The 27,754-nt window shown below is 46.0% G+C and overlaps 1 protein-coding gene across 5 annotated transcripts in view; it reads right to left on the bottom strand.

The window, feature by feature from the left end:
* The window catches only part of YAP1 (Yes1 associated transcriptional regulator), a 202,615-nt gene that overhangs the window by 11,484 nt on the left and 163,377 nt on the right, over nucleotides 1-27,754 (bottom strand). For all 5 annotated transcript variants that reach the window (XM_078656999.1, XM_078657000.1, XM_078657002.1 and 2 more), the window contains 2 exons: nucleotides 10,261-10,391; nucleotides 9,277-9,389 (listed from right to left, as the gene is read on the bottom strand). In XM_078656999.1, coding sequence (XP_078513125.1) covers nucleotides 9,277-9,389; nucleotides 10,261-10,391 — 244 coding nt within the window. The remainder of the gene's footprint in view (nucleotides 1-9,276; nucleotides 9,390-10,260; nucleotides 10,392-27,754) is intronic.

Raw genomic sequence — 27,754 nt, 5'->3', positions numbered from 1 at the left:
GGGTTGTTCTGGCAGCCTCAGGAAGTATGTTGAGAAGAATTTGCCATTTCCTTTGGTAATATGACTCACATGCATGCATCAGCAGGGAGCGAGTGCACAATTAAAACTGAGAGCTATCCTAGCCACAAGGAGTGAAGACTTACAAGGACGCCAGACTCTGCTACGAGCGCCCGGCAGCAAAAAGCCCAGACTACTGAGGCAGCAGGCAGGCTGTGAGCACTTCAAGCAGCAGAGAAGCAGCTACATAGTACAGAGCACTCTTCAGCGTGCGGTCATGAGGCCTGTAACTCCTGGCAGGACTGCAGCGTGGAATAAATTCAGACCTGTTCTATGGAACGGACCACCTGGCTCAACCAGGTTTGGTTTCAAATGGACCTGCCTGTGCCCCTCACTTCTGCTGAATCAGCCGGCAACACGGTGGCTGCAATGAGGTCATCCTGATGTTATTTAACAGTTTAATACCATGAAACTTGGAGGAAAATACAAACCTATGATCTGTTCTCTGACAAAGTACAGTACACTTATAATTTTATGTGATGCATACTCTACATTTAAAGTCAGTCACACCAAATGTTGCATACTTTTGGTACAAAAAACGTAAACTAATACCTTTACTGAAAATGAGTATTCAAGCATGATGTACATGTAATGAAGCAGCTCTCTTAAGGTGAGAAATAGGTTGTTTTTAAATATTTTTAACTATTATTGCACCCTCTAGTTATCCATCTTGGTCCCACTGCCACTCGAGTTTAAAAACCAGAAACTTCATACATTTCCTTTGCCGTTTCTAGAACACTGTTCTACACAAAATAGTGTCAAACCTGTAGGTTATCGCCTTATAAATGCTTTTTGGTACGTGCGGTTAAGGGTCACTCAAAGTGTCACACATAAGGCCTTTAATTGACACTCAATTGCACACTGAACATATGAAAATGTCACATGAGGGCGCGAAAAACGTAGCAGTTATGTTTCGAAAAGAGTAGCCTGTCACTTAGGAAAGTTCCTCAGAAAAATGAACAACTCTCTCAAATAAACACACGTGTTTGCGCAAGAGTTCTCTTGAACTGCCATATGTTTTGAGAACTGAGCCATCTTTTTAGAACTACAAGTACAATTACTTTTCCAAGAAATACTGGGAAACAAAAATGTAGATTAACGCTCTCTAGCCCGAGGGTGAACTTTATTTGAGAATAAAGCACGCCAGTGGAACCATCAAGGTACGATCATTTTGGAGTAATTGCAGAATTATACCTCAGAACTGGGGGGAAATTGTGTTCAACGAAAATAATGGTAAACAGCAGTTTTGTAATCAGATTTAAAAATGCATACTTAAGTGCCGAACTACACAGACAAGAGTTGAGGTTTTAAAGGTTGGGTCCGTCATCAACTCTAATGCTTTGCACAATCCTGCCACCATGTGGCTGGATAAGGGCAAAGTGAGTCATAATATTAAAAACACCATGGACACAAACCAGATGGACGCATATCGGTCAACTGTTCAAGATAAAAATGAGGGTCATGTTTCTTTGGCGCGGTTCCCGCCCGTGGGGTACCCCCTTGGGTATTGCGGTGAGTTTGCAACAGGGCTCGCATTTAAGGGTGTTGTGGTTCCACCCTCCTGCCCTTTTATTTTACAAATGGGGAACGATATGCTATTAACAAATATTTGTACGATAAAGAAATGTCGACCCCAGGGTCGAGCAGCAGCCACGGTATGTAAATCGGATTGTTGGCCATCTAACTGATTGCTCAGACTGGGAAAGTGCAGGTTCCGGCCTCAGCGTTCGGACATGTCTCTACGTCACCCCATGTGTGACACGCTCCCGTTTCGCGTATACAGGGAGTCAGGGTAGCTTTAGGCTTAAGCCTTGCATTGCCTGGGATTGTTCGTGAGCCACCTTCGTCATCTCATCACAGCCTTAGGTGTAGGCCAAAGGAAAAGAGAGGGAGAGCCAGTGAGAAAACGATGAAGATGGAGAAAGGGTGAAACGAAAAGCTGGTCAGAAAGAGAAGACGGACCAAGAGATGGAGGGGAGATGGCCAAGTAGAGACAGACTGAAAGATGGGGAGTCAAGTAAGACATTAATGATACAGACAGCCGAGTGCCTACCCGTGCCCTTTACATTGTACATTTGTCAATTTGATTTATAGCCACAATACTGAATCTCCATGGGCATAATAATTAAACTGAAGTCATTAAAGAACACGTTTCTTACCTTCTGGCTAATCACAAATTCCTCACCTTGAAATTTTCCCCACACAGAAAACTAGATCCAGAAAAGTTTCTTCAGCAGTGCTCCTGCTAGGTCGCACCGTGCATTTCTGTAATGGATCCCTACCAGCATGTAAGTGACGGCGCGGAGACGCATATAAGCGCAACCCGGTACACTGACGTTAGTTGTGTCGTCCCCCCCCCCCCGTGGGTTTTGCCTGATCACTCTCCGATAGAGATTACAGTGGGGGTTAGGGGTAAGCAGAACTAACCTGCACAGCTGCCTTCTGGCTAGGTGGTCCAAGGACATAAGGTCCCAGGACATTTTAAATAGATAGAATTTTATTACAAAGTTAACTGCACCCCTATATCTCCCAGATTATGCTATGGGATGCCATGAAAGCATTCCTAAGTGGGAAAAAATAGCATATTTAACAGGCAGGAAAAAAGAAAATGAGAAAGATTAAGACCTTGGAAAAGCAGATCTGGGAATTGGAACACCATTTGGCTCAGAAGGTTAACACAGAAACACACTGATGAGTTGAAGCAGCCAGGATGCCATTAAGCAGGAGCTTCTAGGGAGGGCCAAGGTTGCCCCGTCCGAATCCGTAAGTATACTGTATGAATTCAGGGATAAGATCGGAAAATTAATACATAGACTAGCGACTAATTCAATGCAAAACATTTTTGTCCCCCAGGTGTGCCGATAAGACTGCAGGTGACCCATGACGCCATGGCAATAGCCTAAGAGTTTGCACAATTGTATGAGAGATTTTATCAATCAACCCTTCGGGTAGGGCACCACAACAAAACCCCATAGCTGCAGAGTTGGTGGTGCCACGTCTCTCCCAGGAGGGCAGGGTCATATCTCGATAGGCCTCTATAGAAGGAAGATCTGTTCACAGCATTGCACAAAATTCAATCCGTGATGCCAGTCTCAAACTGATTCCCAATGGAATTCGTGAAAAGGTTTGCATTCACTCTGATCCCAAGTCTCTTTGCAATGCTGGACAAAGCGAGGACTGACGCAATCCCCCCTCTCAACTTCCGGGGTGCTACTGCGGTCATCCTACCCACACCCCATAGTTGCAGAGTTGGGGCAAGGGCTGATCTGGATAGGCCTCCATCAGAGGAAGATCTGTTCACAGCATTGCACAAGATGCAACCCAGGAAGGCACCAGTCCCAAACAGATTCTCAATGGAATTCTTGAAAAGGTTTGCATTCACTCAGAAGCCACACTTCCTTGTAATGCTGGATGGAGTGGAGACTGTTGCAATACTCTCCCCTCCATGTCCAGGGCGCTACCGTGGCCGTCCTACCTAAATGGCACCGAACTGCACATCCTATAGACTGATATCCCTGATAAACTTGGGAGGTCAAACTAGTGTTGAAGGCCCTGGTGAATCGATTAATCAAACAGGTGAAAACTCGTGTGCACAAGAACCAAAATGGCTTCATGCCAACCAGAAGCATCCGGCATTGCGTTAGACGGGTGAACACAAGGTCAGCCTAATTGGGATCCGTGGTTGAACAATTGGTCATGCTACAGCTGACTTTGAGACAGTCTTATTTGGCTGAGTGTCCCTTTCTGCGCGTCATTCTGAAAAAAGATTAATTGTGGTCCTAGATTCTAGAAGTATGTAAAGTTTTTGTACAAATATCCATGGGCTACAGTCAGAGTCAACCGCGTCCTCTCCCAGCAATTCCCTATTGGTAGGGGCACTAGACAGGACTGTCCTTTTATATATTCAATGCGTGGACCGCTCAACCCCGTGGTTGAGTCATATGCTAGAGATCTATGGTGAGGTAGCTGGGCTGTACATGAATTGGGATGCAAACTATAATTCCGGCACTGGCCGATCCACAAGAGTTGCCATCGGGATCCCAAAAGATTAAAAGAATGCTGGGAAATTAATATAATTCCTCTGCTGTGTAAAGTTAAGGGACACATGACAAGTTGGAGCCCCTTTCCCCTGAACATGATGGGGCACATAGCTCTCCTTAAAACGATGGCACTACCACAAATGCGTGATGTTCTTCAACAGTAAACCTGTAAGATACCCATGTTGACAACCTTGCAGGCAAGCATCAGTAGTTACATCTGGGGATGATTGGCCCCTACAGTCTCTAAAAATAAATGCATAAAAAGGCAGGCTGAGGGCGGTAGACCTAAGGCAGTAATATTGGGCAGCCCAGCAGCTTCCAATCAATGACTGGACCTTTGGGGACTGGATTGATCCAGCCACGAGACTTGAGTGGACCGCTTACACCAGGAATGCACCATGGTCTTGACTATACGAGGAAGCCCAAGCACCGTCCCTCATGGCTATTCCTATTATCCTATTATCTGTTGAAAAGAGAATGAAGTGGATAAGGTGGTGGTAAGTGCTTATTAGAGACACTCCACCGTGGATGGGCACATCGCTGTATGAAGCAGCAATGCTCTAAGTTTTGAAGAACTGGGATAGGCTGGGGAACTCTAAACTAGGAGACGTCTAGCAGAAAACTCACGTCGCATGAGCAACTGACCGTGGAACTATACATGCACAGGTCATAGTTCTTCCTTATTTGCATCTCTGCAATGCATTAGATGGGTATAAAGCACATAAAGAAGTACTCCAGGAATACAATCCATTAGAGGTCAACTTAGAATGTCAGTCAACAAACATATAGGATGGCAGGCGTGTCTCGTGCAGAAAAAATGTCTGCAACTTCTCTTCCTCCAACTGGACACTGTACCATTCTTCTGCGCTTTTCACAATTGGATTGTAAATGGCGATGTAAATGTAAGGGACACTTTTATAGCGCACCTATCACTCCAAGGAGTATCTTGGCGCTATGACACAGTCGAGGGAAAGAGATCAACTTAATGGAAACGCTTTACACATTACACCAATGCTATGCAGGCCGTATCTGTAAGAGAAAACACCCAAGTTTTTAAAGCTTTCCTAAACTGAGTTTCATGGGACAGTGACCTAAGGTAAAGTGGAAGCTTGTTCCAGGCCCTAGCACCCAGGATGAAAAGAGATTTTCCTCCTTTGGTAGCCAGTCTGAATCTGGGGATTATTAGCAAGTTCTGATTAGCAGACCTCAGGCAACGGGTAGGATGGTACCGTTTAAAACCGTTACACAAATATTTAGGCCCTTGCTGTTGAAAGGCTCTAAATGTGATCAGCAAGATCTTAAATAGGATCCTTTTGCCAATTGGTAACCAATGCAGTGCCTTAAGCGCAGCTGACGCAGATGACTTACGGGGCCAACGTAGCACCAGCCGGGCAGCAGCATGTTGGACCATCTGTAGCCTATGGAGTACGGACTTATTGACTCCAGCATATAGGATGTTACAGTATTCCAGCCTCGAGGTTATTAAGGCAACTGCGACTGATTTTCTGGCTGACAGAGGAAGAAGATCAAAAAACTTCCTCAGAGATTTAATTATGTGGAAGCACATACCAGCTACGGCCACCGCTTGCTGTTTAAAGCACAGTTGGTCATCAAATTTAATGCCCAGGTTTCGAGCAGACAAGATGGCATCAGGGGGGGCTTCAGCATCGTCCGGCCACCAGTTTTTCGGGGAAAACCGATTTTGATTTCCGAAAGGCAAGATCTCCGTCTTGCCGGAATTGCATTTGAGATGATTCTCAGTCATCCATTTAAATGTAGCGGTTAAGCAATTTTTCAGGTTTTCCTCCGCCCCAGGCAGTTCCCCATCCAGTACCAGAATGAGCTGAGTGTCATCTGCATATGATATTGTACTGATATGAAATGATGCAATTAGCTCAATCAGGGGTACCATATATAGATTGAAAAAAACAGGGCTTAACCTCGAGCCCTGGGGGACCCCAGAGCTGATGACCTTAGCTTCCGACTGAAATTTGCCCAGAACTGTAATTTGGCGTCTGTTGTTTAAAAAGTTCCTAAGCCAACCCAAGACCGTCCCTCCTATTCCTGCGGCCACCAACCGGTCCACTAAGATGTTGTGTGAGACCGTGTCGAAGGCTGCCGACAGATCTAATAAAATCAAGACAGCCTTCTTTCCCTGGTCTATGGCCATTCGTGTCATCCGCAGATGAAGGCCTCGGCGAATAAGTGCCCACTCCTTCTCTGAAGGGAATCTGCATTTAAGGTCTTGTCATTGCTCTTCAATGCCTTCAGACCCCTTGAAGTCCTGGAACAGACCCTATGACTCTGGGTCCTACTCTACATAGAGGAGTTCTTGTTCCTCCTTTTCCTGTGGCTCTGGTGTTGTTGGGGGTTCCAATTCCACCAAGTCTATCTCCTTCTGCACGCTTTATGTTGAAGGTTTTGACAGTATTCAGAATCCCTAGAGGGATGAGTAAATATCCTTTTTCTGAAGGATCGCAGCCATTTCTTTTCTTACATTTTATTTCTAGGTTGCTTTATTAGATGTCAAGTCAAGTGCGCTTGCCAGTCTTTTCTTCGTCGTCAAAGTTTTGGCTGCCGGTGCACGGACTGTGGTTTTCTTGCCTTTTCCACAATCATCTTTCGACACCTGTCTCTTCTCTGAAGCTTGACCACCTGCAGTGTTCTTGGTATGGGATGCAGGGGGCTCTTTTGACCGTGACTCGCTTTCGGTTGGACAGATTTTTGTGTCAAGGCAGTCTTCTATAATCTGGAGTTCTCGGTTAAACCCACCACCAGTTTTTTCTGCTTTCCCTGTGCACGCTTTTCGTTTTTCTTCTTGTGTTTTCGATCGACGTCTATAAAAACATTTCAGCATCCTGGCCCTCTCCCTCAGCTTCTGCAGTGGCACTGTCCCTTTTCCCCGCTCAGAGAGCGCTTCATGGCCTACTGTGATATGGGTTCCAGGAGGGAGTTCTCTATGGATGAGGGTATAAGAAGAAACTCATGGGCACAAGGAGGGTTACAAGGGGCTAGGGCGGTAGGGCAGCAGCAAGGTTGCAGAGGGTTATTGGAACCGAAAGGGAACAGTGCCCGGGACGGGGGTGGTTTGGTGGGCTAAAGGGAAGTAGAGAATCCCTGATGTTCTGTATGTAAGAACTGCTAAAAATGACAAGAAAGGGCATGAGGTATGAGAGGGATGGATTAAGTGTCGGTAATGAATTATTGACGCTCTGTATGATTAATAACCCCCACCCCAAACCCCTCCCACCCCCCAAAAAAGAAGAAAACTTGAACAAAACTCTTGTGCTTTACACAGGTGGCCACCCAACCAGTATTCGAGTGTCTCTGACTTTTCGTTAATGCATCCAGACATTTTACAAAACGACAAACATATGGCTAAAACAAACCATACATATTGGCTTTGTGAATACCTGTTAGCACTAGCAGGTAAATAAGGAGCAATGATTTTGCTGTGAATAATAAGAAATTAAAAAGTTTTGATTCTGGAAATAGGAGAGATTGAATTACTAATGTCTGTGGAAGGGCCTGTGAACTATGGTGTTTCATAATCTCCCTCACTGTCCGCTTTCCAACACTTTCCTCTACAGTCCCTCAGTCTTCTTCGCTTAGGCCCCTTTCTGCCTCACATCTTTCTAAAATACTGCATCTGCATATCGAACGTCATCAGCTTACCAGAGATCAAGTGACTTCCCCCATATTATGAAAACCTTTGGTCTCAGATGTTTGTTCAGGGAGGCAGACATGGGCAGAGAAACCACCGGAGAAAATAAATAAATACAGCCATCCACATGCAACAACGAGCAGCCACAAGCGAGCTTGGTATTATCAACGCTGTTTAAATATTTAGCTACAGCCTTGTGGCACGCTCTGTGACGTCACCGTTGATAGAATGCTTATTGACTGTATGGCTGGGGATGGAGTATGGCCATCCCAACGTGAAAGAGAAACACACTAGGGCTGCCATTTTAGTGTCAGGATTGCACACTAGTCCTGACAAATATTTTTATAATGTAGGCTGCGATGAAAAAATATAGAATAAGGACTTCTCTTTTCAACATGTTTGAGGTAAATTGAGTGCACTGAATGTGGCGAAGTGTGATAATTGAATTTCCTTTTTGGGTGCAAAATAGGCCCTCGTGCATTGCATGCAATAACACTCCAAATAGATAACAGCAGGTCCTCAGGTTTGATACAAGATATGATTGACGAAGTCTAAAAGCAACAGTTTAAAAGGGGGCTTCTCCAAACAAGACAATGGCTGGAGATGGCTAGCACGCAGCACACTCTATATATACTGGAGACAGTTCGAGCAGATAGCTGCCCAGACCTAAAAAGTGAAGACTGAACCTCTCTCAGTAAAATAGCAATAAGTAAAACAATAGCCTTACGAAAGGCTGCTGTTTTGGTCATCACTGACATGTGAATTGTCGTTACAGACATCCCATGAAAAAACACAATGTTAATTGAAGAACAAAAACGAGTTTTCGGAAATAAACTCCTTACAGCCTATTAATAAATCATCAATGATTCATGACAAGGAGTTGAATGGAGTTTATAGCAAGCACATTGTGATAGGTGCACACAAAGTGAGATGAAGCTGTCTGACAGTTGCAGCAGTCCTCTCATGGAATCTTGGTGGATGATGATGTGATGGAATGGGGGAGGCCAGTGGGAGTTGGCAGTTAGTGGGGACAGAGCCGTTTATCTACCATTGTGGCTGGATGAGACCTTATTTGGAGAATAAATGCTTTGTCATCTGCACCACATGTCCTGCAATCTTTTACATGAAGCTAGTCACACTGGCGACGATGGATGGGACTGAGCAGTATGACAAGGAAGGTCTCAACAGTTTAATGTACCTGATTTGTTTTTATCAAGACTTCGCTGAACAAAGCATGGTAGAAATTATTTTTTCTACTACCATTTTCTGACTGAGAAGGCGATGGGTAAAAAAATATTCCTTGGGACCGCTTGAGGTTTTATTTTTGGGAGTTTGAGGGCCGCAACGTAGCTGGAATAAGTTTAAAGTGGATTTGTTGCAAGGTTTCCATTTTTCAAACACTTAAAAAAAAAAATCCTATGGTGTGTCCATTTTAAAACGGTATCTTTGCAACCTTAGCGCAAAACTAATGTCCGGGTGATAGCAAGGTATGAAATACCTTTAGAAATCACTCACCTGTATCCATTTCATCAACACTGTTCAGAAAGTCATCTGGAGTTCTAGGAACACTGTAACTGCTCATGCTCAGTCCACTGTCGGTGCTCTCATCTCTTGAATGGTAAGTACCACTGTGTGTTTAAAAACAGTTTAAATATATAAAACAAATAAAGCTTACAAAAAGTGACAAACTTATAGTATTACACGGACACAACTAGCTCACTGAAGTAAATTACAGCACCACAGCCCTGCTAAATATAGTCACTTCCTTAGGCAGTAGATAGCATCTTGCACTGAACTTTGCTCTGAGCAAACTATTATAATATGTTTTACATAGTGGATTAGTAATAGTTGTTACCAGTGCTCAATTCAATGGTACTTAATTAATCGAGGAGGATGAAGGGCTGAGATGATCATACTATAATTCAAAAGTGGAAATTGCAGGTTTCATGAGCTGGGCACGGCAGGTGCTTAACTCGTTGAGCCACCTTGGCTGGTGTAAGAAACGCAGTCAACCACCGGCAAGGCCTCACAACAGGATGACTAAAACCATAGAGCATATTGTGTTTTAAGAAATTCCACCCATAGCAAAAAATCTACAATGTACCTCCATAAACCCTGGAGGGACTAAGGGCAACTGAGATGTCTTAAATTCTTTCTCTAATGGACTGAGCTTGTGAATTTCCTTTGGTACTGTAGAGGGTGCCTCTAGAACGGTGAAAGATGAAGTCAATGGGTCAAAGATCATCAAATTAAAATTCTGGTACAACATTTTTTACACTTATTTTTTTCTTTCTACGGTGACTGTAGTTTATGATTTTTTTTGGTACAGTCAAACTAGGACCAGGAATAAATAGTTGAGATGGCTCGGTTGCCCCTGGAGGGTTTCACCTTAAAATGAAGCCATTTAGCTTAAGTGGGTTTAGTTCCTAATTTAAAGATGCGGTCAGACTACAAAAACAAAAATGAAATACATAAAATATGAATTTACTGTTCACAAACCTGTTCAGGAAGGGATCAGTACTATTTATTGTCATTGTTCTTAATTCCTGTGACACCCCAGGTGAAGGAACAGGATTTTGCTGAACTCCGTCTTGGTCCATAGGTGGCAGTTGACTGCGGAGAGCCAATTCCTACAAAATAAGGAATCCATTGTAAGAAAAACAGCAAATTGAGATTGTTATAAATTTAACCAGAGATACAGATAAACTTCATAGAAAAAAGAAAGCAAGAGCTAAACGTTGCAGTAACATTGGTTATCTTTGTCTTTAAGAATTAAGAGTTAGTTGAGATGCAGTGGATCCTGCATGCTTCTAAAATATGCCTTTCGCTCTATGGAACACCTGGTCTTTCATTAAAATGCAGCAATTGCTGTGCTTCCACTGAGGAATGTTAATGACTCCATTAACAGGAAAGATACAGGCTGCAAGGATCGAACTCAGTTTCAATGTTTATTAGAAAAATCTTTTCACATCCATCCACTGGTCCACGAAGAATGAAACCTGAAACTTAGAGACACCCAAGCAGATTCTTTATAGTCACTTTAAGTATTGTGTGCCAATATATCACTGGAGCAAATTAATGCAATTAAACGCAAATCCTGGTATGACCATTTACAGACCACTTCAAACTCTGATAAAAAAAAAAACTGACCCCACACATTTATGGACACATAGAAATTTCACGACCGTGAAATCGTGCAATAAAACTTCAGGTCATGAGAGAACAAGCACTGGCGTTGCCAATAGGTCTCGCAGTAGGAAAGTTTGAGCTATTTGTTTTCTAAATGAAATTTTATTTTTTTGTGTTGTGATTTACAATGCCCATACTTTTAACTTTTCGCATTAGGAAAGTTTGAGCGATTGGTATTGTAAATGACACTTTTTTAATTTATGTGTTGGTTTTGAAAATAGCAAAATTAATAGCTTTGTCAGTTACAATGTCAATAGTTTTAACTTTTGCAAATGTGACACCTATAGCATTTGTAATGCAATGTGTGTTGTATTTACGTGACTTAGATGTATTGATATTACAAATAACAATGGCTTTTATTTTGTAAATAATTAATACTTAATAAAAGTTATTGTAATTTATAATGGCAATAGCTTAAACGTTTGTAAATAAAGTTTGTGAAGATTATGTTCAGTGTATTTTATTGTGACGAAAATCCAAGAACATTGCATTTGCACCTACACACACATATGTGTTGTAGCACTGAGTGGTGTGAGGGTGAGAGTGGGGTGAGGGTGTGTGAGGGTGAGGGTGAGTGGGTGTGTGAGTGTGTGAGGGTGAGTGAGGGGGTGTGAGGGTGAGAGTGTGTGAGGGCGAGGGTGTGAGGCTGAGTGGGGGTGAGAGGGTTGTGAGGGGGGTGAGGATGAGGGGGTGAGTGAGGGTGTGAGGGTGAGGGGGTGTGAGAGTGGGTGAGGGTGTGACGGTGGGTGAGGGTTTGTGAGGGTGAGAGGATGTGAGGGTGTGTGATGAATAAAAAAAATATAAAATAAAATACATTTGTATGCGCTTGCACAATGGCAATACAAAAATGCTCAATGCATAATGGCACGTTTGCATAAAGCAGAAAGTAAAGTCAGACATCAGCGAAGTAGCCATCTTTAAAGCAATGGCGTCCTTCCACCTTCACCACAGCGTTCGTGTGCTGAGTCGGCTTGCAATAGTCTACCGCAGCCTGGCCTCCTTTGATGTGGGCTGGAGCAATGAACCCGCATTAACAGCAAAGGGGGCAGAGTGCCTGTGTTCCTTCTGTGAGGCCAACGGATCATAGATTGATGTTTTCCCTGCACGTGATATATGTCAATAGTTCACTTGTGCCAGTCATGAAGAGCAGAAGTGCACTCCTGCATGTGTGACATTTCCGACTATTTTAGGACCCTAAAGCTAAACGAATGGCTTGGGCAGCAGTTATTGGTCTTTTTTTTAAAATGTTTTTCGAATTAATAGACGGGGTGCATGGGGAGTGGGAAAATGGGCACGGAAAGGGAATAAGGAGGGGGAACACACGCAGGTGAGGAGGAACACGCGCATGGGAGTGGTAGAAGGGGTGCATGTGAGCGCGACACGTGCATGGGAGGGGAACACACACTTGGGTGGGGAGCATGTCTCGGGAGGGGTAGACGAGGTGCACACGAGGGTCATATACGCCGATAGCACAAGTACATCCGGAACATCAGCAGTGCAAGCTTGTCCGTGAAATATACTTGAGCAGAGCAGAGGCAACAGGAAGGGTAGTGCACATTTGATTTCCCACAGAAAACTACAGCAGAACGCGATGCCGCAGTGTATCTATCCATATAACATATAACGTTACGTTCCTGCTTATAAAAGATTGCCTTAGTAGGGGAATAATGACAGCCTAGCTTTAAACATCCACACAGGGCAGTCTCCTACGAATGCGTCTTTGTAAAAGGAGAAACACAGAAAGGGAATGCGGAGAATGAAGGGAGGTGGGTGGGAGCATTGTGAACATCAACAGCGGGTGGGGGGTGGGAGGAAAGCAACAGAAATGTAAACAAGCGCAGCAAGTGAAAGCGACCGCGTTTGTAGCAACAATACACACAATTTAATCAAATATGTATTGACGCAGGACAGTCTCCTAGGAATGCATGTTTTAACAAGCTAAAACCGGGAAAGCAAGAAAAAAAAAAGCAGAGGGGACAAGGAAAGCCGGGGGAGGGGGGGGGGGGAGAGGGGGTAGGGGGGGGAGGGGGGAGGGGGGGGGGGAGGGAATGCGAACGAGGGGAGAAGTGTGGCAGGCAGATGGCTGCGCGGAGGGAAGCAGGATGGGGGCGGGAGAGCCTGGTGGGGGGGGGGGCACAAAGAGGAGAAAAGAAATGCGACACGGCGGGCAGGGGAGGGGGCGGATAAAAAAAAAAACAAGACGGAGGGAAAGGCAGATAAGGGGAGGGGGGAGGAGAAATGCGACACGGCGGGCAGGGGAGGGGGCGGAGCGGGGAGAGGGTGTGAAAACAGCAGGGGCCTGGAGTGCGGCTGAGGGAACTGATGTGCACGCGCTTTTAAGCTCAATGCACATGCGCATTGAGCTTAAAAGTCACGGGCACTGCAAGGAATCGCCACGATTCCTTGCAAGTTAGTTAAAGAGTGGTTAAGCCCCAATAGTCTCGCAAGCTCGATGCGCATGCGCATCGACAGGCGAGACCTAAAAAGGATTAATGATGTTTTTGTGAGCACTCTCAAAAGGACGGAATCCTGAAGATCTTGTGCATTGTGTTAGAAAGAAGCCCTGAACTTCTACAAGGACGTTGGTGCTCTCATGGGATGAAGCGCATCCCTAAATACATGGGCGGCACAGACACCAGGTTCCAGACAAGTAACCAGATCAAACTGAAGCGTGTTTTTCCGACACAGAACGGGGGTCTCCAAACTTTACTGTAATAAGAGCTACTTATGTTCAATAAATATCTTCCCGAGCTACTGTTATTACTAATAGTGACAATATCAGACAAGTTTACATTAGCTACCACCCTATGCAAGATTGCTAGCAGTCATCACCTCGGGGCCACAACTGTGTTGCCACCATAATGTAAACAAGCATTGGCATAGCCAATAGGTCTCGCTTTTGGGACCTTATAAGTATTTAGCTATGCAGCACAATATCCTTACTGCAACAACATTAACGGTTGCATGGCTAAACACTTATAATGTCCCAAAGGCGAGACCTATTGGCTATGCCAATGCTTGTTGTAATACTCACCAGTGTAAGAGAGAAGAGAAGAAACAAAGCTGCAACAAATCTCTCCCCCCAGCCCCCACCCATCCCCCCCAACCCCCACCCATCCCACCCATATGACGGGCTGTTGTTGGAAGACGGTGCCCACGCTTACACACATGCTCCTCAAGGCTGTGCTGCTACATGCAGCCAAGTGCGCATGCGCTGCTTTCACATGCTGACAAGTCAAGTGCAGGATTCCCTGCTTGTGGATTTGGAGAGGTCACTGGTAGAGCTCCCGGTGAGTGGGGGAGGGCGGTGACATGGTAGTATACACGCTAACATGTAGGACATCACGCAAATGGATAGGCAATGTATGACGAGTCAATTCCACTTGAATTTAGTGAGCGGGTTTTAAAGCTCACAATTACCTAAGCAAGGCAGACCCTACCGAAGGAGACCTGGAGTTAGAAGAGAAATGTTTTTTCCAGTCTGTTTAAACGTATTTAATTCACCTTAATTCTGGTTTATAACCGCAGAAAGATCATTAACAACAAGCATTGGCAAAGCATGGAAAAAACAAAACATGCTAGTGATGCGCATACGTAAAAAAAAAACACGCAAGTGAAGCACGCAGCAGCATGAAAAAGTTAAAGAGTATCCCCTGCTGCCGTGGAAGACCTATAGAATAGTTTACAGATCGAGTCTAGGCGCCAAGAATATACTAAAGGTGAAGAACCCATCAGAAAAAATGTATTATGCAATCTTATTTCACAGTAATCCAGATTGCTGGGTGTCGCTTAATTTCTTGTAAATGTCTACAAAAAACAAACAACAGAAAAACATTTCACTAAATGTCTTTACAAACTTTTAAGACATGGGCTCTCGCTTGGACATGGGCTCTCGTTTGTCCTTTGTACACAAGGGTGTACCTCATGCTCATCTTTTACAGAGATTACCATCATAGCGAAATTTGCTTCATACCTATAGTTCCAGCACGTATTATGTGCCTTACGCAATGGAAAAATAACCAACCCAGATTTTGCACATGTTTAAAACGAAAACATTGTACACCAAACTTGTCCTAATTGTGCCAGATCAGATGCCATAATTTTAATCAAGCAAATTTGTCTCTATTTGTTCAAAGAAACTAATGTAATCATGAAGCTACTTTTCACAGCCCACTTTAAATAATACATTCTCACCGCTTCGACCTGTGGAAGAACAGCGATTTCGTTTTCTTAGAGCTATATCTAACATATACTCTAATTAATAGAAGTCATTTCTCTGACCATACGTAAAGCCATGATCTGTGACAAATGAGCTATCAACTCATGCTTAGTTCTAAAAGCCTTTTCTCTACACTGGCACTCTAAAAAGGAGTCGCCCATGTAAGATGAAACCCAAGTTGAAATCAAACCAGTTTTACCCGTCACAAATTATATTAAAAGGTTACCAATTACCAGTAGAGAACACGTTCTGCTCCTTCATTCATTCACCTCGATTCACCTGGATGGTGAAAATGCCCGGCTACATGGTCTACCAGACTCCACTATGACTCCCCCATCCCTCCTTCCCTCCCCACACCCCCCTTGAGGGGGGGTTTACATTGTACAGCATGCCTCATCCAAGGCTTGGAAAATATAACCAGATCACCGTCCGGCCCTGGTGGGAAATTCACTGGTGTCCCCTGCTGACCCACATCATCCTCACAATCCGCTAAATCATCTACAAAGCCATGATGACTGACACTATCTAGCTACTAAGCTCACCACCTCTGGTGGTTCAGCGCACACACAGCTAAGACTTCGTAGTGGTGACCACAAAGTACATAAAATACAAAACAAGTCAACATCAGTTTACATCTATGCACACAGGCAATTAAACTATTTTGGCATAGCCATCACAAATTCGTCCATCTCCCTCTTAGAAACCAGATAGCCATCCAATCACTCATTTATTTTTGCCTGTGACCCTGAACAGTTCTCCGCTTCGCTTTGGCTTGGTCTGCGCTATAGAAATACCATACATACATTATAATCTCTAATATTTAAATAATCTGACATTAGATTACAATGATTTTTCTTTCACCTTGCAACATCCTACTGTAGGAAATAATTGTGCAACATTTGGCTATTACATTGCTGTCAGTATCCTCATTGGAATTAGAAAGACGATTTTTAACATCATGGAAGCATTGCTTATTTTCAGAAATATTGTTGGTGAATAAATATAGAGCCTATTGCAGTTCTGTACAGCCTGCACTCCACTTCTTGACAACTGACTGCCCATTCTTTTAAACAATTGTAAAGATGTGAGGTGCTGCTCTACTCTAACATGGTTCCTACTGCTCACACTAAAAATAATGTGTTTGGGAGTGGCCCACCTCAAACCAAGGACACACTACAAGCCTAGGCTATCCTTTTCATTAATGTACAGCTATTAAAGACAGCAGCACAAAGGTGATTTAAAATTGTTTTATTATCCGTCCTAAAGTGATATCAGGACGTTATTTCTTTCAAGGAATTCCTGCAAACCATTTGGAGTCTGTATTGGGAATTTTAAATCAAATAATCATTTGGTTTTGAATACTAATATAATAACGTTCAAGACTATTCAGTTACATCTGCTTTCTACATATTGCTCTCCTCTTTTCCTTCTACACCCATTGTAAGATTACAATTTAGCAATACATCAATGATATGTGACTATGGGCAATGGACAAATGAAATGTAACTCTAGCCCGTTTGGTTACTGAAACACAGCAGTGTGAAATGTATTTTGGATGCCGCCCAGGACCTATTGTTTTGGGTCAAATCAACAAGGCTTCATAGTTATTTTGTCCCTGGACAAGTAGTCCCAACCCTATGTAGCACAAACCCTATGGCTGCCTGCTTAAAGTGACGTGGTATGGTTGTGGTAAAGGGGAATGCCTGCTACTGGTAAGGCAAGAAGTGAATCCCAAACCTATAAAATGTTCAAACTTGTATATAGGATTTATTAACACAAGACCTTTTTGCTGTTCGGACAAACGCTCTTATAAAATACAGTAATCTGCAACTTCAGCTTGTTTTACTGGCAGGGATACCAATATGATAACTTTTATACATGTGAGCAAAATATGGCTATTTGTGGCCATTTAGAATGCTCCTTGGTAGTATCCGAGTGTGGAATTCCTAACGCCCAGGACATAATGTTTAGAGTCAAGGGCAACAAGTCTGCATATTTATTTTGCCCACAGGACCACACAATGCATCTTCAGACCTTTGGCTGACAGTCTATGTTGCCAGGGAAAGGTGTGGGAAAGAAGATAATCAGCTGCCAAGGCAAGATATGCATCCATTTACATACATGAGATGTTCAACATGCTACAACTAAAACAAAAAACAAAAATCTGTAACATCAGCTTGAATTGATGACTGGGTTTTGAACATAAACAAGCACTGGCAAAGCCAACAGGTCTAGTCTTTGGGACTTATCGGCTTTGTTGCTTTTAGCCATGTTGCACAGCCTCCTGGAAAAAATTAATTAACACATTGAAGGTTTTTTTTTTTTTTAAAGGACTGGTGGGGCAGAAACGCGGATGTGCGGAGTGGAAGCAACAAAGCAATAAAGGGACAGTGGAAGCAACCCTTGGTGACTGAAGCAAAATGGAGCATGTAGGTGGGAATCGAGAAGTAACAGGCAAGAGAGCAGGGAAGAAGCATGCAGACAATGAAGAGAGAGTAAGTAGGTCTTTTGAGTCGAGTTTGAGTTTGGGTTCATTCGATTTTGACTTCCCCACAGTTACAGATTGCTTTGGCCCCAGGGTAGTCTTCAAGGACACAGAGTTTGAAGGTCTCAGCTTGGCCCGCTGTGCGCCCCTGTGATGTTACCTGGTGCTTCTTTGAATCCTCTTTCTTTGCAGTCCTCTTCGGTACCCTACTCTTTTTTCAACGTCAACCTCCCCTGTCTCACTTCGGTTTCCTCTGGGTTCTTCTGGTTGCTTGACAGTCCCAAGTCTCGCTAAGAGGGTTGCTTACACTGGGACAGTTTCACGGTGTAATGTGCTCACTTCTGCTGCTCTCTGGTCTTTAATGTCTTGGGCAGGATTTCGGCACATGCATCACACCCTGCAAAGTTGTGATCCTTCGGCAGATAATGGTTATACACCTCGTGAATGTCCTTATGGGTGAACTTGTGGCAGCACTTCGGCAAACCCCTAAAGGGGGTATTCCCCATTCTCAATGTCTCAAGTTCCTCAGATGCTCAGCCATCTCAACTACAAAGTGGTGAGATGCAGAGAGACTTCTCTTCGTCGTTGCAACGCAAGACTCATGAGTGAGAACATTACTAATAAAATGACCCCCATTGTTCCCTTTATCTAATAAGGTATTTCTCAGGTAGGATTGGTATTACCTTCTGGCCCTGGTGACAAGTTCCATTACGAGCAGCGGGAAACTCCCCAGAGTCATGCCCACCCCCCTTTCATGATGTTTTAGAGTAACCAATGAAAGTAAGCATCAAAACAAAAAAGAACAAGCATTGGAATAGCCAATAGGTGTTGCTTTTGGAACCTTATAAGTATTTAGTTATGCAGCACAATATCCTTGGTGCAACAACTTCAACTGTTGCATGGCTAAACACTTAAAAGGTCCTAAAGGCGCTAACTATTGGCTAGGGCGGGGTGTCAAAAACAGAAGGAAAGAGCCAACTAAAGTTCGGAGTACGAGACACGCCAAAAAACAGCAAATCAAGTATAAAAAGCCAGAATTGGGTATGATCACAACAAAACAATTCTCAATCCCAGCACCAGCTATTCAAATGCCACAGAGCAAAGTAGTCACATTACCTTGGATGCAGAACCAAAGGGGGTGGCTTTGCCCTGCCTCTTCCTGGCACAGAACGGGCCTAGGCACGTCTAATGCTGTGGGAGATTAACATCACTTTTGAGAGCGAAAGTGTGGAAGTTGGCGCCTCCTGGCATGATACTCACCGTGGCTTGTAGTCCCCTCCGGGAACAACTGAAGCCTCAGTAACGTCCCACACTGCGGGAGATCAACCGCGCCTTTTCTCGCAAAAGTGCTTTAAGGTGGCGCCAACTGGCACGATGTTTGCCAGAGCATGCAGGCCCTTCCAGCAGCCCCTGCAGCCTCTGTAGCGTCCGTGTTGCAGAAGATCAAAAACGCTTTTGAGTGCAAAAGTGCAGGAAGATGGCTACTCCTGGCGCAATGCTCATTGGGGCTTGCAGTTCACTCCAGCAACCCCTGCAGCCCTGAATTCAAATGCATAAAGGGTTGTCTGCTTGATAAAGTTAAAAAATTGATACGTTTGTGGCTATGGGTGATTCTGTCTCATATGCCTATTAACCACATACCGACCGACTATATATACACTATTCAACTACTCATGTATGCATCTATTTGTCCACGCCTTTAAATTGATGGTTAATGGGTAATTCAATGGGAGAGTTTTTCTTTTTATTAGGAACTCAGTACCCATACAACTACTAGGCTAGAGGTATACAAAGTCTTCTCATCAAAAGGCCATATTTACCACTGCACATTTCTCACTCACAACAGGCCACAAGAAGGCTCAGTTACACAACAGTGAGCGCGAACGCATTCGCTTCAAAGTAGATGTCCTGTAAGTTGACCCTAGTCAAAGAACTCGCAACAAAAAAGGGGAGAGAAAAGTGGAAGGAGACAAAAAGAGGAGAGAGAAAAGAACGAGGCAAGATGGATGAGTAAGGAAAGAAGAGAAGAACGCTAGAAAAACTAAGAGGTAGAGAATTAGGGAAAGAGCAAACAGTGCAAAGTAGCAACCGAAAAAAAAGGGATGAAACGTGAGCGGGTGTCTAGGAAAAATGTCCGTGGAAGAGTAAGGGGAGACAAAGAAATGGAAGCAAGAGAAAAATGAGTAAAAAAAGAAGAAAGAAGAGAAGAGCGCTAGAAAAACGAAGAGGTAGAGAATTAAGGAAAGAGACAACAGTGCAAAGTAGCAACCGGAACAAGCATTTACAATGCAATAGGTCTACCATTAATTAAGTTTGAGCTATTGCCATTGCTAAATATTGCAACACCAATTGCAACAAAAGTCTATAAATTGTAGGCCAAAAAAATGTGTGTTTATTTTTGTAGCAATGGTGGCATGCTGTGCTTTAGATGAATATGTTTAAAAGTAAAATGCGCCATACTGTGATTGCTACAATAGTTAATTGTGGATGCGTTAACAATTGATGTGGGCACTGATGGCTGGTGGTGTGTGTGCCTGGTGGAAATGTGCACTGCCGGCTGGTGGTGTGTGTGTGTGTGTCTGGTGGAAGCGTGCACTGACGGCTGGTGGTGTGTGTGCGTGTGCCTGGTGAAAGCGCGCACTGACGGCTGGCGGTGTGTGCGTGCCTGGTGAATGCGTGCACTGATGGCTGGTGGTGTGTGCGTGCCTGGTAAAAGCGTGCGCTGACGGCTGGTGGTGTGTGCGTGCCTGGTGAAAGCGCGCACTGACGGCTGGTGGTGTGTGCGTGCCTGGTGAAAGCGTTCACTGACGGCCGGTGGCGTGTGCGTGCCTGGTGAAAGCGTGCACTGACGGCTGGTGGCGTGTGCGTGCCTGGTGAAAGTGTGCACTGCCGGCTGGTGGTGTGTGTGTGTCTGGTGAAAGCGTGCACTGACGGCTGGTGGTGTGTGCGCACCTGGTGAAAGCGTGCACTGTCGTCTGGTGGTGTGTGCGCACCTGGTGAAAGCGTGCACCGACGGCTGGCGGTGTTTGTGCCAGATGAAAGTGTGCACTGACAGCTGGTGGTGTTTGTGCCCTGCGAAAGCGTGCACTGACGACTGATGGTGTGTATGTCTGGTGAAAGTGTGCACTGAAGGTGTGGTTGTGTGCGTGTGTGGTTGTGTGCGCGTGTGGTTGTGTGCGCGTGTGACAGTAATGCTAAAAGCATCTCAAATTAAAGGAACACAAACATCGAGTTTGTGGGAAGAGAAAGCACGTTGTAAGTCAACGGGCAGCAACAAAGCATTGAAACCTCTTCAATTCAAATGGGGTGGTACAGGGTTTTTCCCTAAAATAGCTGGGATTTTAGTTTCAGTGCATGCACGTTTTAGAGAAGTGAACGTGGAGGCTAGTCTCGTGATGAAACAGCTGTGGCATAAGCAGCTGCCTTTCGACCAGGTTTGTTTGCGATATACAGAACTGCTGCAATAGCAATACAACGCAAGCAGTGTGGCAGACACAGTTCATGAAAAACCCAGCTAAGCGACGGCGGCTGTAAATAGGCACGTTCATCATGAGTGGAGGGGGGAAAGCCTCGCAGTCCATTTGGCTCTGCTAAAGGTACTCTGTGCCTGGGGCGGTGACCATTCCGGGTTAGCTTGGGTTCAGGTCAGGAAGCCCAGCCATGCGATAAAGGGAAGCGTTAGTACGCCTCAGTTGTACCTAATAGTGTATTTTTTGAGTATCTCCCCAAGGTTACCCTATGTATTTAAACGATGTGTTTGTCGAATATTTGCGTGGCGGGTGGCATTTGTAATGTGTATATTCTTCAACACCCCCTTCTCATTTAACGGCATATGGGCAACACTGTGTAACATCTGCCTCTGTTTGTGTTTCCCGTACAACCAAATCACAGCCGGGAAGACCCAGAACTCAGCTCAGACATTCGGTGAACTTGCGCTCTTATCTTCTCACTACAGAATACAACGTGTTAGATCAAGTATGCAACTACAAGAGAAAATTCAACCTAGTTTCATGTGACGGAGGTCACAAAAGTATATTTCGCAAATGTGCCTCAAAAGCACGGAATATACGAGAGATAAAGAGAAGAGAAGGGTGAGGGAAAGAGAAGGAAGGGGAGGGAGTGTGAGGTAGGGAGGGGAGGCAAGAGGGCAGTGAGAGAAAGAGAAGGAAGGGCCGAGAGATGGAGGGAGGAAAGAGGGAGCGAGAGAGAAGGAAGGGGCGAAAGAGGGTGGAGAGAGGGGAGGTAAGAAGGAGGGTGAGAAAGAGAGATAGAGAGGGGAGGGAGGGAAGAGGAGAGAGGGACAGAAAGAAAGAGAGAAGGAAGAGAGCGAGAGAGTGAGGGAAGGAGGGGCAGGAAGAGGGAATGGGAGTGCGAGAGGGAGCAAGAGAGAGGGAGAGAAAGAAGAGAGGGGGTCTAAAAAATGACTATCTCCATCAGAAAATACTTATAAGGTCACAAAAGCGAGACCTATTGGCTATGTCAATGCTTGTTTTGTTTGCAGTGGGAAGAGGCTCAGAGGAAGCAGCAATGGAGGAGCTGGGTGTTGGGGATGTAAACAAATGGGGGGAAAAGCATTTGGCTGGAAGAGTAACAGAGAAGGGGGGGCAGGGATGCGAATGGGCAAGCAGCAGATGGCGAGGAAAGACCAAAGCCAGAATTGCAGAGGAGCACACAAACTGTCCCTGAGGTGAAGCCTGGCATACACCTCTACCATGTTTTGTCACAATCATCATCTAAAGTGAGTCTGTCGTGGGTTGAGCTGTTGAAAGGGGATGAATGCGTGACCACTTCCTGAAATAAACTGTTATCGTCTTTTGTGACAGTGTACACTGCGACAGTGCAGGAGCAGCACCAGTCGGAAGCTTTCACACTAGCAGGGTGCAACACTAATCCATCTCGCACAGATGGTTGATGCCGTTTGCGCAGGGTGGAGCGAGAGGGTGGAGGAGCAGCTCTGACACCCTACATTTTGCATACGAGTCCCCCCCAGGGTTTGAAAAATGGCCTAACTCTTGCCCTGTATGCGGACAAAGTACGTATGTGCCTGGAACCGAGAGCCATTATCATAGAAGTATGGTCTTGTCGCTGCACACGCTCCGCAGTAAATACGACACACACACAAAAACTCACATTCTACGGTGAAAAGCCGCTGCGCACTGAAGTTTACGGGGGACGGCATGGACTGTTTCATAAGAGTGTGAGCCCCTGCAGGAAGGTGCAGCGACACCATAGGCACTGTGCACGTGTGACAAACCATTCATTACAGCCGGTCAAAGAACAAGGCATTTACATTTACATTTACAATGAGGGGAAAGAAAGCGGTTCGAGTCAATGAGGGAGGTGCTGCACAGGGGGGTGTGGGGGGACTGCGTGGGAGTACAGCACAACCACGCTAATTAAACAAGCCATACACATGAGAAATATGCAATTAATTGATATAAATGCAAATGATTTACATAGTGGTTATCCTTAAAATGTGGCATGGATCACAACCCTTGTTGGACACCCTTCTTGCATGAAAGTAAAACAAGCAGTGACCGGAAGTAGAAAAAGAAGTTCTCGCAAACGATGGGGGGCAGAGAGGTGGTGGGGGCAGGGTGAAAGGTTAAGGGGTAGGGAGAGACGGCACAGGCTGGGCAGGCTGCGGTGGGCTGGTGGGAGGAGAAATGCGAGTGAGTCACGGCCTGGCGGTCGTGATAAGTGAAGTGAATAATTAGGGGAGGAGAAATGCCAGAGGCCGGCCGAGCGCACGCTGGGGGAGCCTGTGGGAGAGAGGCTGATGCCTTTCATGTGGGGAAATGCGCGTGCTTGTGGTCACGTGATTCACGTGAACTGTTGAAAATCCGCTTTTGGGGAGCCTTTTGAGAGCCTTGGTTTAGCGGTGGTTTAGCGGCATTAGACTTGCATATTCATTCCTGCGGAATGGAATAGGCGAGACCTAAAAAGGGATAAATGGCGAGCGGGCGTCTTGGTAAAGTGTCCGTGGAAGAGTAAGGGGAAACAAAGAAATGGAAGCGAGAGAAAAGTGAGCGAGGAGGGAAAAGGAGAGAGGCGATTAAGAATCGCGAGCCTGACAGAGATGCACCCAATGTAAGCGGGAATTTTCGCAAGACGCGGTGGGGGAGGGGCGGAGGCAGGTAGCAAGTGAGAGGAAAGACAGATGGCGCTGAAGGCTGGCGGTTCGCGCGTACGCAAGCCCTAGGCCAGCCAAAGCGTGCGGTAGCACTTTAAAAACCCACCTACTAAATGTCTTGCCTAGGCGAGACCTAAAAAAGTGTTAGTCTCTCACAACTCCGTTGCATTGTAATCAGAACTTCAGTGAGGTATGAAGGCCACCTGTCTGTGAACTCAGACTTGTGTGCAACTCAAACAATCATTGGCATAGCCAATAGGTCTCGCCTTTAGTTATCCAGCACAATATACATGGTGCAACAACATCAACTGTTGCATGACTTGACACTTATAAGGTCCCAAGGGCGAGACCTATTGCCTATGCCAATTCTTGTTAAAAATGGGGATGATAACCAACATTGCCCATGAGGAAGGGAAGCCACAGGAACAGGCTGCATTAAAAAACATGCGCTGTTAGCTCCCACACTACTAGCCTGCTGCTAATTTTAACTTTGTCTGTTGTATTTTATTTTCTTTCTGGTGTGTGTGAAGGGAATTTGGGGGGGAGGGGGTGCTTGCCAGGCATTTTTATTTGTGCATCACTTCGATGCTCTACAATTGAATTTTAAAGTTTGCAAATACCTTTTGGTGCTCGGCATTGCTCGAGGCTCTATCCTTCTAGCCACGGCTCCGCAGCACTCCTGACCTAATTTTCGGCCGGGTAGCGGCCATCTTGGACGTGACACGCGCTCGGTGCGGTCAGCGGTCCAATCGTTCCACGCAGCTCTCCAGCACTGGCCATACCCTATTTAAATGTGTCTGTGCCGAATGCGCAGCAGGCGCGCTGAAAGGCAAGCCAGTCTGCGCCCGTCAGCGCTAAGGCAGGGCTCAGGGTGAGCCATGCTGCTGGATTTGCCTCCACTCATCACAATGGCAAGTTCATTCAGTACTCTAGCACTGCTTTAAGGTCATTAAGAGTTCCGTGTTGCCCCTCCTACTTAACTAGTACTGCCAGCCCCGAGAGTACCTTGGCATGCCCGGACTGTGGCTTTTTGCCATCCATACAGCTCCCCTTGGTTGCGCAGAGGGTTGACCCCTGCCCCCAGGGCTCTTTCAAAGCCTGCCTCATTAATTCCAGATCTCTGAAGCAGCATCATGCTGACATTGCCGACCTGGTGTTGGACAATGATCTTGATCTATTGTTCATCACTGAGACCTGGCTTGACGCGTTCTCTAATCCCATCGTTGCTCTTGCCACCCCCTCGGGTTATAAAATCCATCGGACTGACCGCCCAGTGGGGAGAGGGGGGGTGTTGCAATTATATATAGGGAACGCTGGGCTCTCCAGTGTGAGTCCTCCACTATATGGGGAGGCTGTGAGGCCATGGATTTCAACCTCCAATTGTCACCTCACTTCACATTGGGGGGTTCATTACTTTACCGTCCACCGGGCCCAGTGGGCGTCTTTTTGAATGCCTGCGGAGATGCTCTAGCTGATAGAGTCTTAAGGTTCTCCAACTACCTTCTCTTGGTATCTTGATTCCTTGGAGTCTGCTGATTCTGCGGCCTTCATGGAAAATCTTATGCTCTCTCAATGGATGACGGATCCGGCTCACAAGGGGGGTCACATTTTGGATCCTATTTGCTCCAACTTCCCGGTGCTTGTCAAAAAGCCACTCCCGATCACCTGGTCGGACCACTTTCCTATATTCTTCGCATGGTCCGCCCAGAGCCAGCGGCAATCAGTCAACTGCTATCGCCCCCCCACGGCCAGGAAGCTGGACGCAGGTCTTCTCGGCGCCCATCTGGCGGCCTCACGCCCAACCCTTCTAGGTGATCTGCAGGACAATGTGACCACATTCTATAGTTGGATTAGTGGATCAGTCAGTGACCTTTCAGCACCGGGTCCCTGCAAACTGGGGAGAGAGACCCCCTCTAAGCCTTGGTTCACCTCGGAGCTTAAAGCTCTCAAGCACGCCTGTAAGATGTTGGAGAGAGTACGGCGGGTCAGTGGTTATTGCCACATTGCCAAGCAGGCTCTTAGAGTCAAACAAAAAAACCTATTACTCAGCCATCGCCATGGCTAAAGGCCAACATTTTGCTACTCGCATTGATCGGGCGAATAACAATTCCAAGGAAATGTTCGCCATCGTGCAGAGTTTTGTAACGCCTCGTGCCCAGGAGGCGGTGGTCCCCCCCTCAGACACCTGGTGCAACACCTTGGCAAAACACTTCAGTGATAACATTTTGGACATTCAAGAATCCTTTCGGAAAAACCTTAAGCCGACCCTGACTGCTCCATCGGGCGACTCGGAGAGGGTTTCGGTTCATTCTCTTTCGGCTTTTAGCCCTATTGACCCATTGGCCTCGCGCAGAATCCTAGGAGCACTGAAATCGGGGTCCCTAAAGGATCCATGCGCGGCTAGGTTGTTGGCCGAGCTATCCGATGCGATCAATCCGGAAGTCAATCTTCTGCTCGATCAGTCGCTTCGCGAGGCCTGCGTTCCGCTTTCCTGGAAGCAGGCTCTCATACTGCCCCTGCTTAAGAAGCCAACCTTGGATCCGTCGGTTCCTGCCAACTACCAACCTATTTCGCTCCTGCCTAGCCTGGCGAAGGTCTGCGAAAAGGAAGTTACCTCTCAGCTTACCAACTATGTTAGAAGGCGGGTTTGTTGCACCCGGCGCATTCGGGGTTCCATGCTTCTTATACCACGGAGTCAGCCTTGCTGGAGGTGGCGGAAGCTATACGGGACTGTTTGGATGCCGGGGGGAGAGCAGCCTTGGTGATGCTGGATCTCTCGGCGGCATTCGACACGGTGCCCCACTCTCTCCTGCTTGACCGTCTTACTGCTATTGGCATTGTGGGCTCAGCTTGGAGTTGGCTTAGATCCTTTCTGGAGGACAGGTCACAGCAAGTTTGGCTGCCCCCTTGCTTTTCGGCGCCCACGCCTCTTTCCACCGGAGTCCCGCAAGGCTCCTCACTTAGCCCCCTATTGTTTAACATCAACGTGACTCCCCTGGTTTATCTTGCGGAGTCTTTGGGGGCTAAGGTGATGGCCTATGCGGATGACACGCAGCTGTTCTCCTGGAAGCGTGGCGAGGATTCGGTCAGCTCGGCGCAGCACTGTCTTGCTGCCGTATTTCGCTGGCTGGCTAATGCACAGCTAAAGTGCAACGAAGAGAAAGCGGAGGTTCTCTTATTTGGCACGTTCCCGGTGGTCTTCAGAGCTAGGCTGTGGCCGCCTGACTTCCCGCCCCCTTTATCCGATAAGGGTCTTGCAAAAAATCTGGGGGTCTGGTTTGAGGAGAACTTAAATTTCGCGACACAAGTGAAGAAGTTAACAGGAACATGTTTTGGCATCCTGAAAATTCTGAGAAAATTCCTCCCCCTCTTGCCAGCCGGTGCTAAAGAGACGGTTGTCCGGGCGCTGATCCTTTCCCGCCTGGACTATGCCAATGCTCTCCTGGTAGGATGCCCGGGCTATCTGACCAGGAAGCTGCAGATAGTCCAGAATGCGGCAGCGAGACTCCTCATGGGACTTCCTACCAGGCAGAGCGTGCGAGCCCATCTTCGTCACCTGCACTGGCTCCCAGTCGAGTCCCGTCTTAAATTTAAAATGCTGTCCATTGTCCAACGGGCTTTGTATGGGTTGGGCCCGCTCTATCTTCAGAAGCGCTTTGCCTTTTATAGACCTTCTAGGCAACTGCGGTCCTCTGACCAACTCCTAATACAGAACCCCCGGTTCAATCGCCACAGGCTGGGTGGCTGCTCCTTCACCCGCAAAGCAGGTCTTGCCTGGAATGAGCTTCCTCTGGCCCTTCGGAGGGTGTCGGACCCTGTTGTTTTTAAGAAGAAATTAAAAACTCTGCTTTTCTGAGGTCTTTTTTCTTCTCGTCTCTCCTTTGGATAGTTATATGGTGGGTTTTTCCTTGAATAGTTATGTGGTGGGCTTTCTTGGGAATTAGCGCCGGGATACTTTGAGTAGCTG

Source organism: Lissotriton helveticus, chromosome 8 (assembly GCF_964261635.1).
Source record: "Lissotriton helveticus chromosome 8, aLisHel1.1, whole genome shotgun sequence".
NCBI classification, from domain to species: domain Eukaryota; kingdom Metazoa; phylum Chordata; class Amphibia; order Caudata; family Salamandridae; genus Lissotriton; species Lissotriton helveticus.
This window is presented reverse-complemented; position numbering and strand designations above follow the sequence as displayed.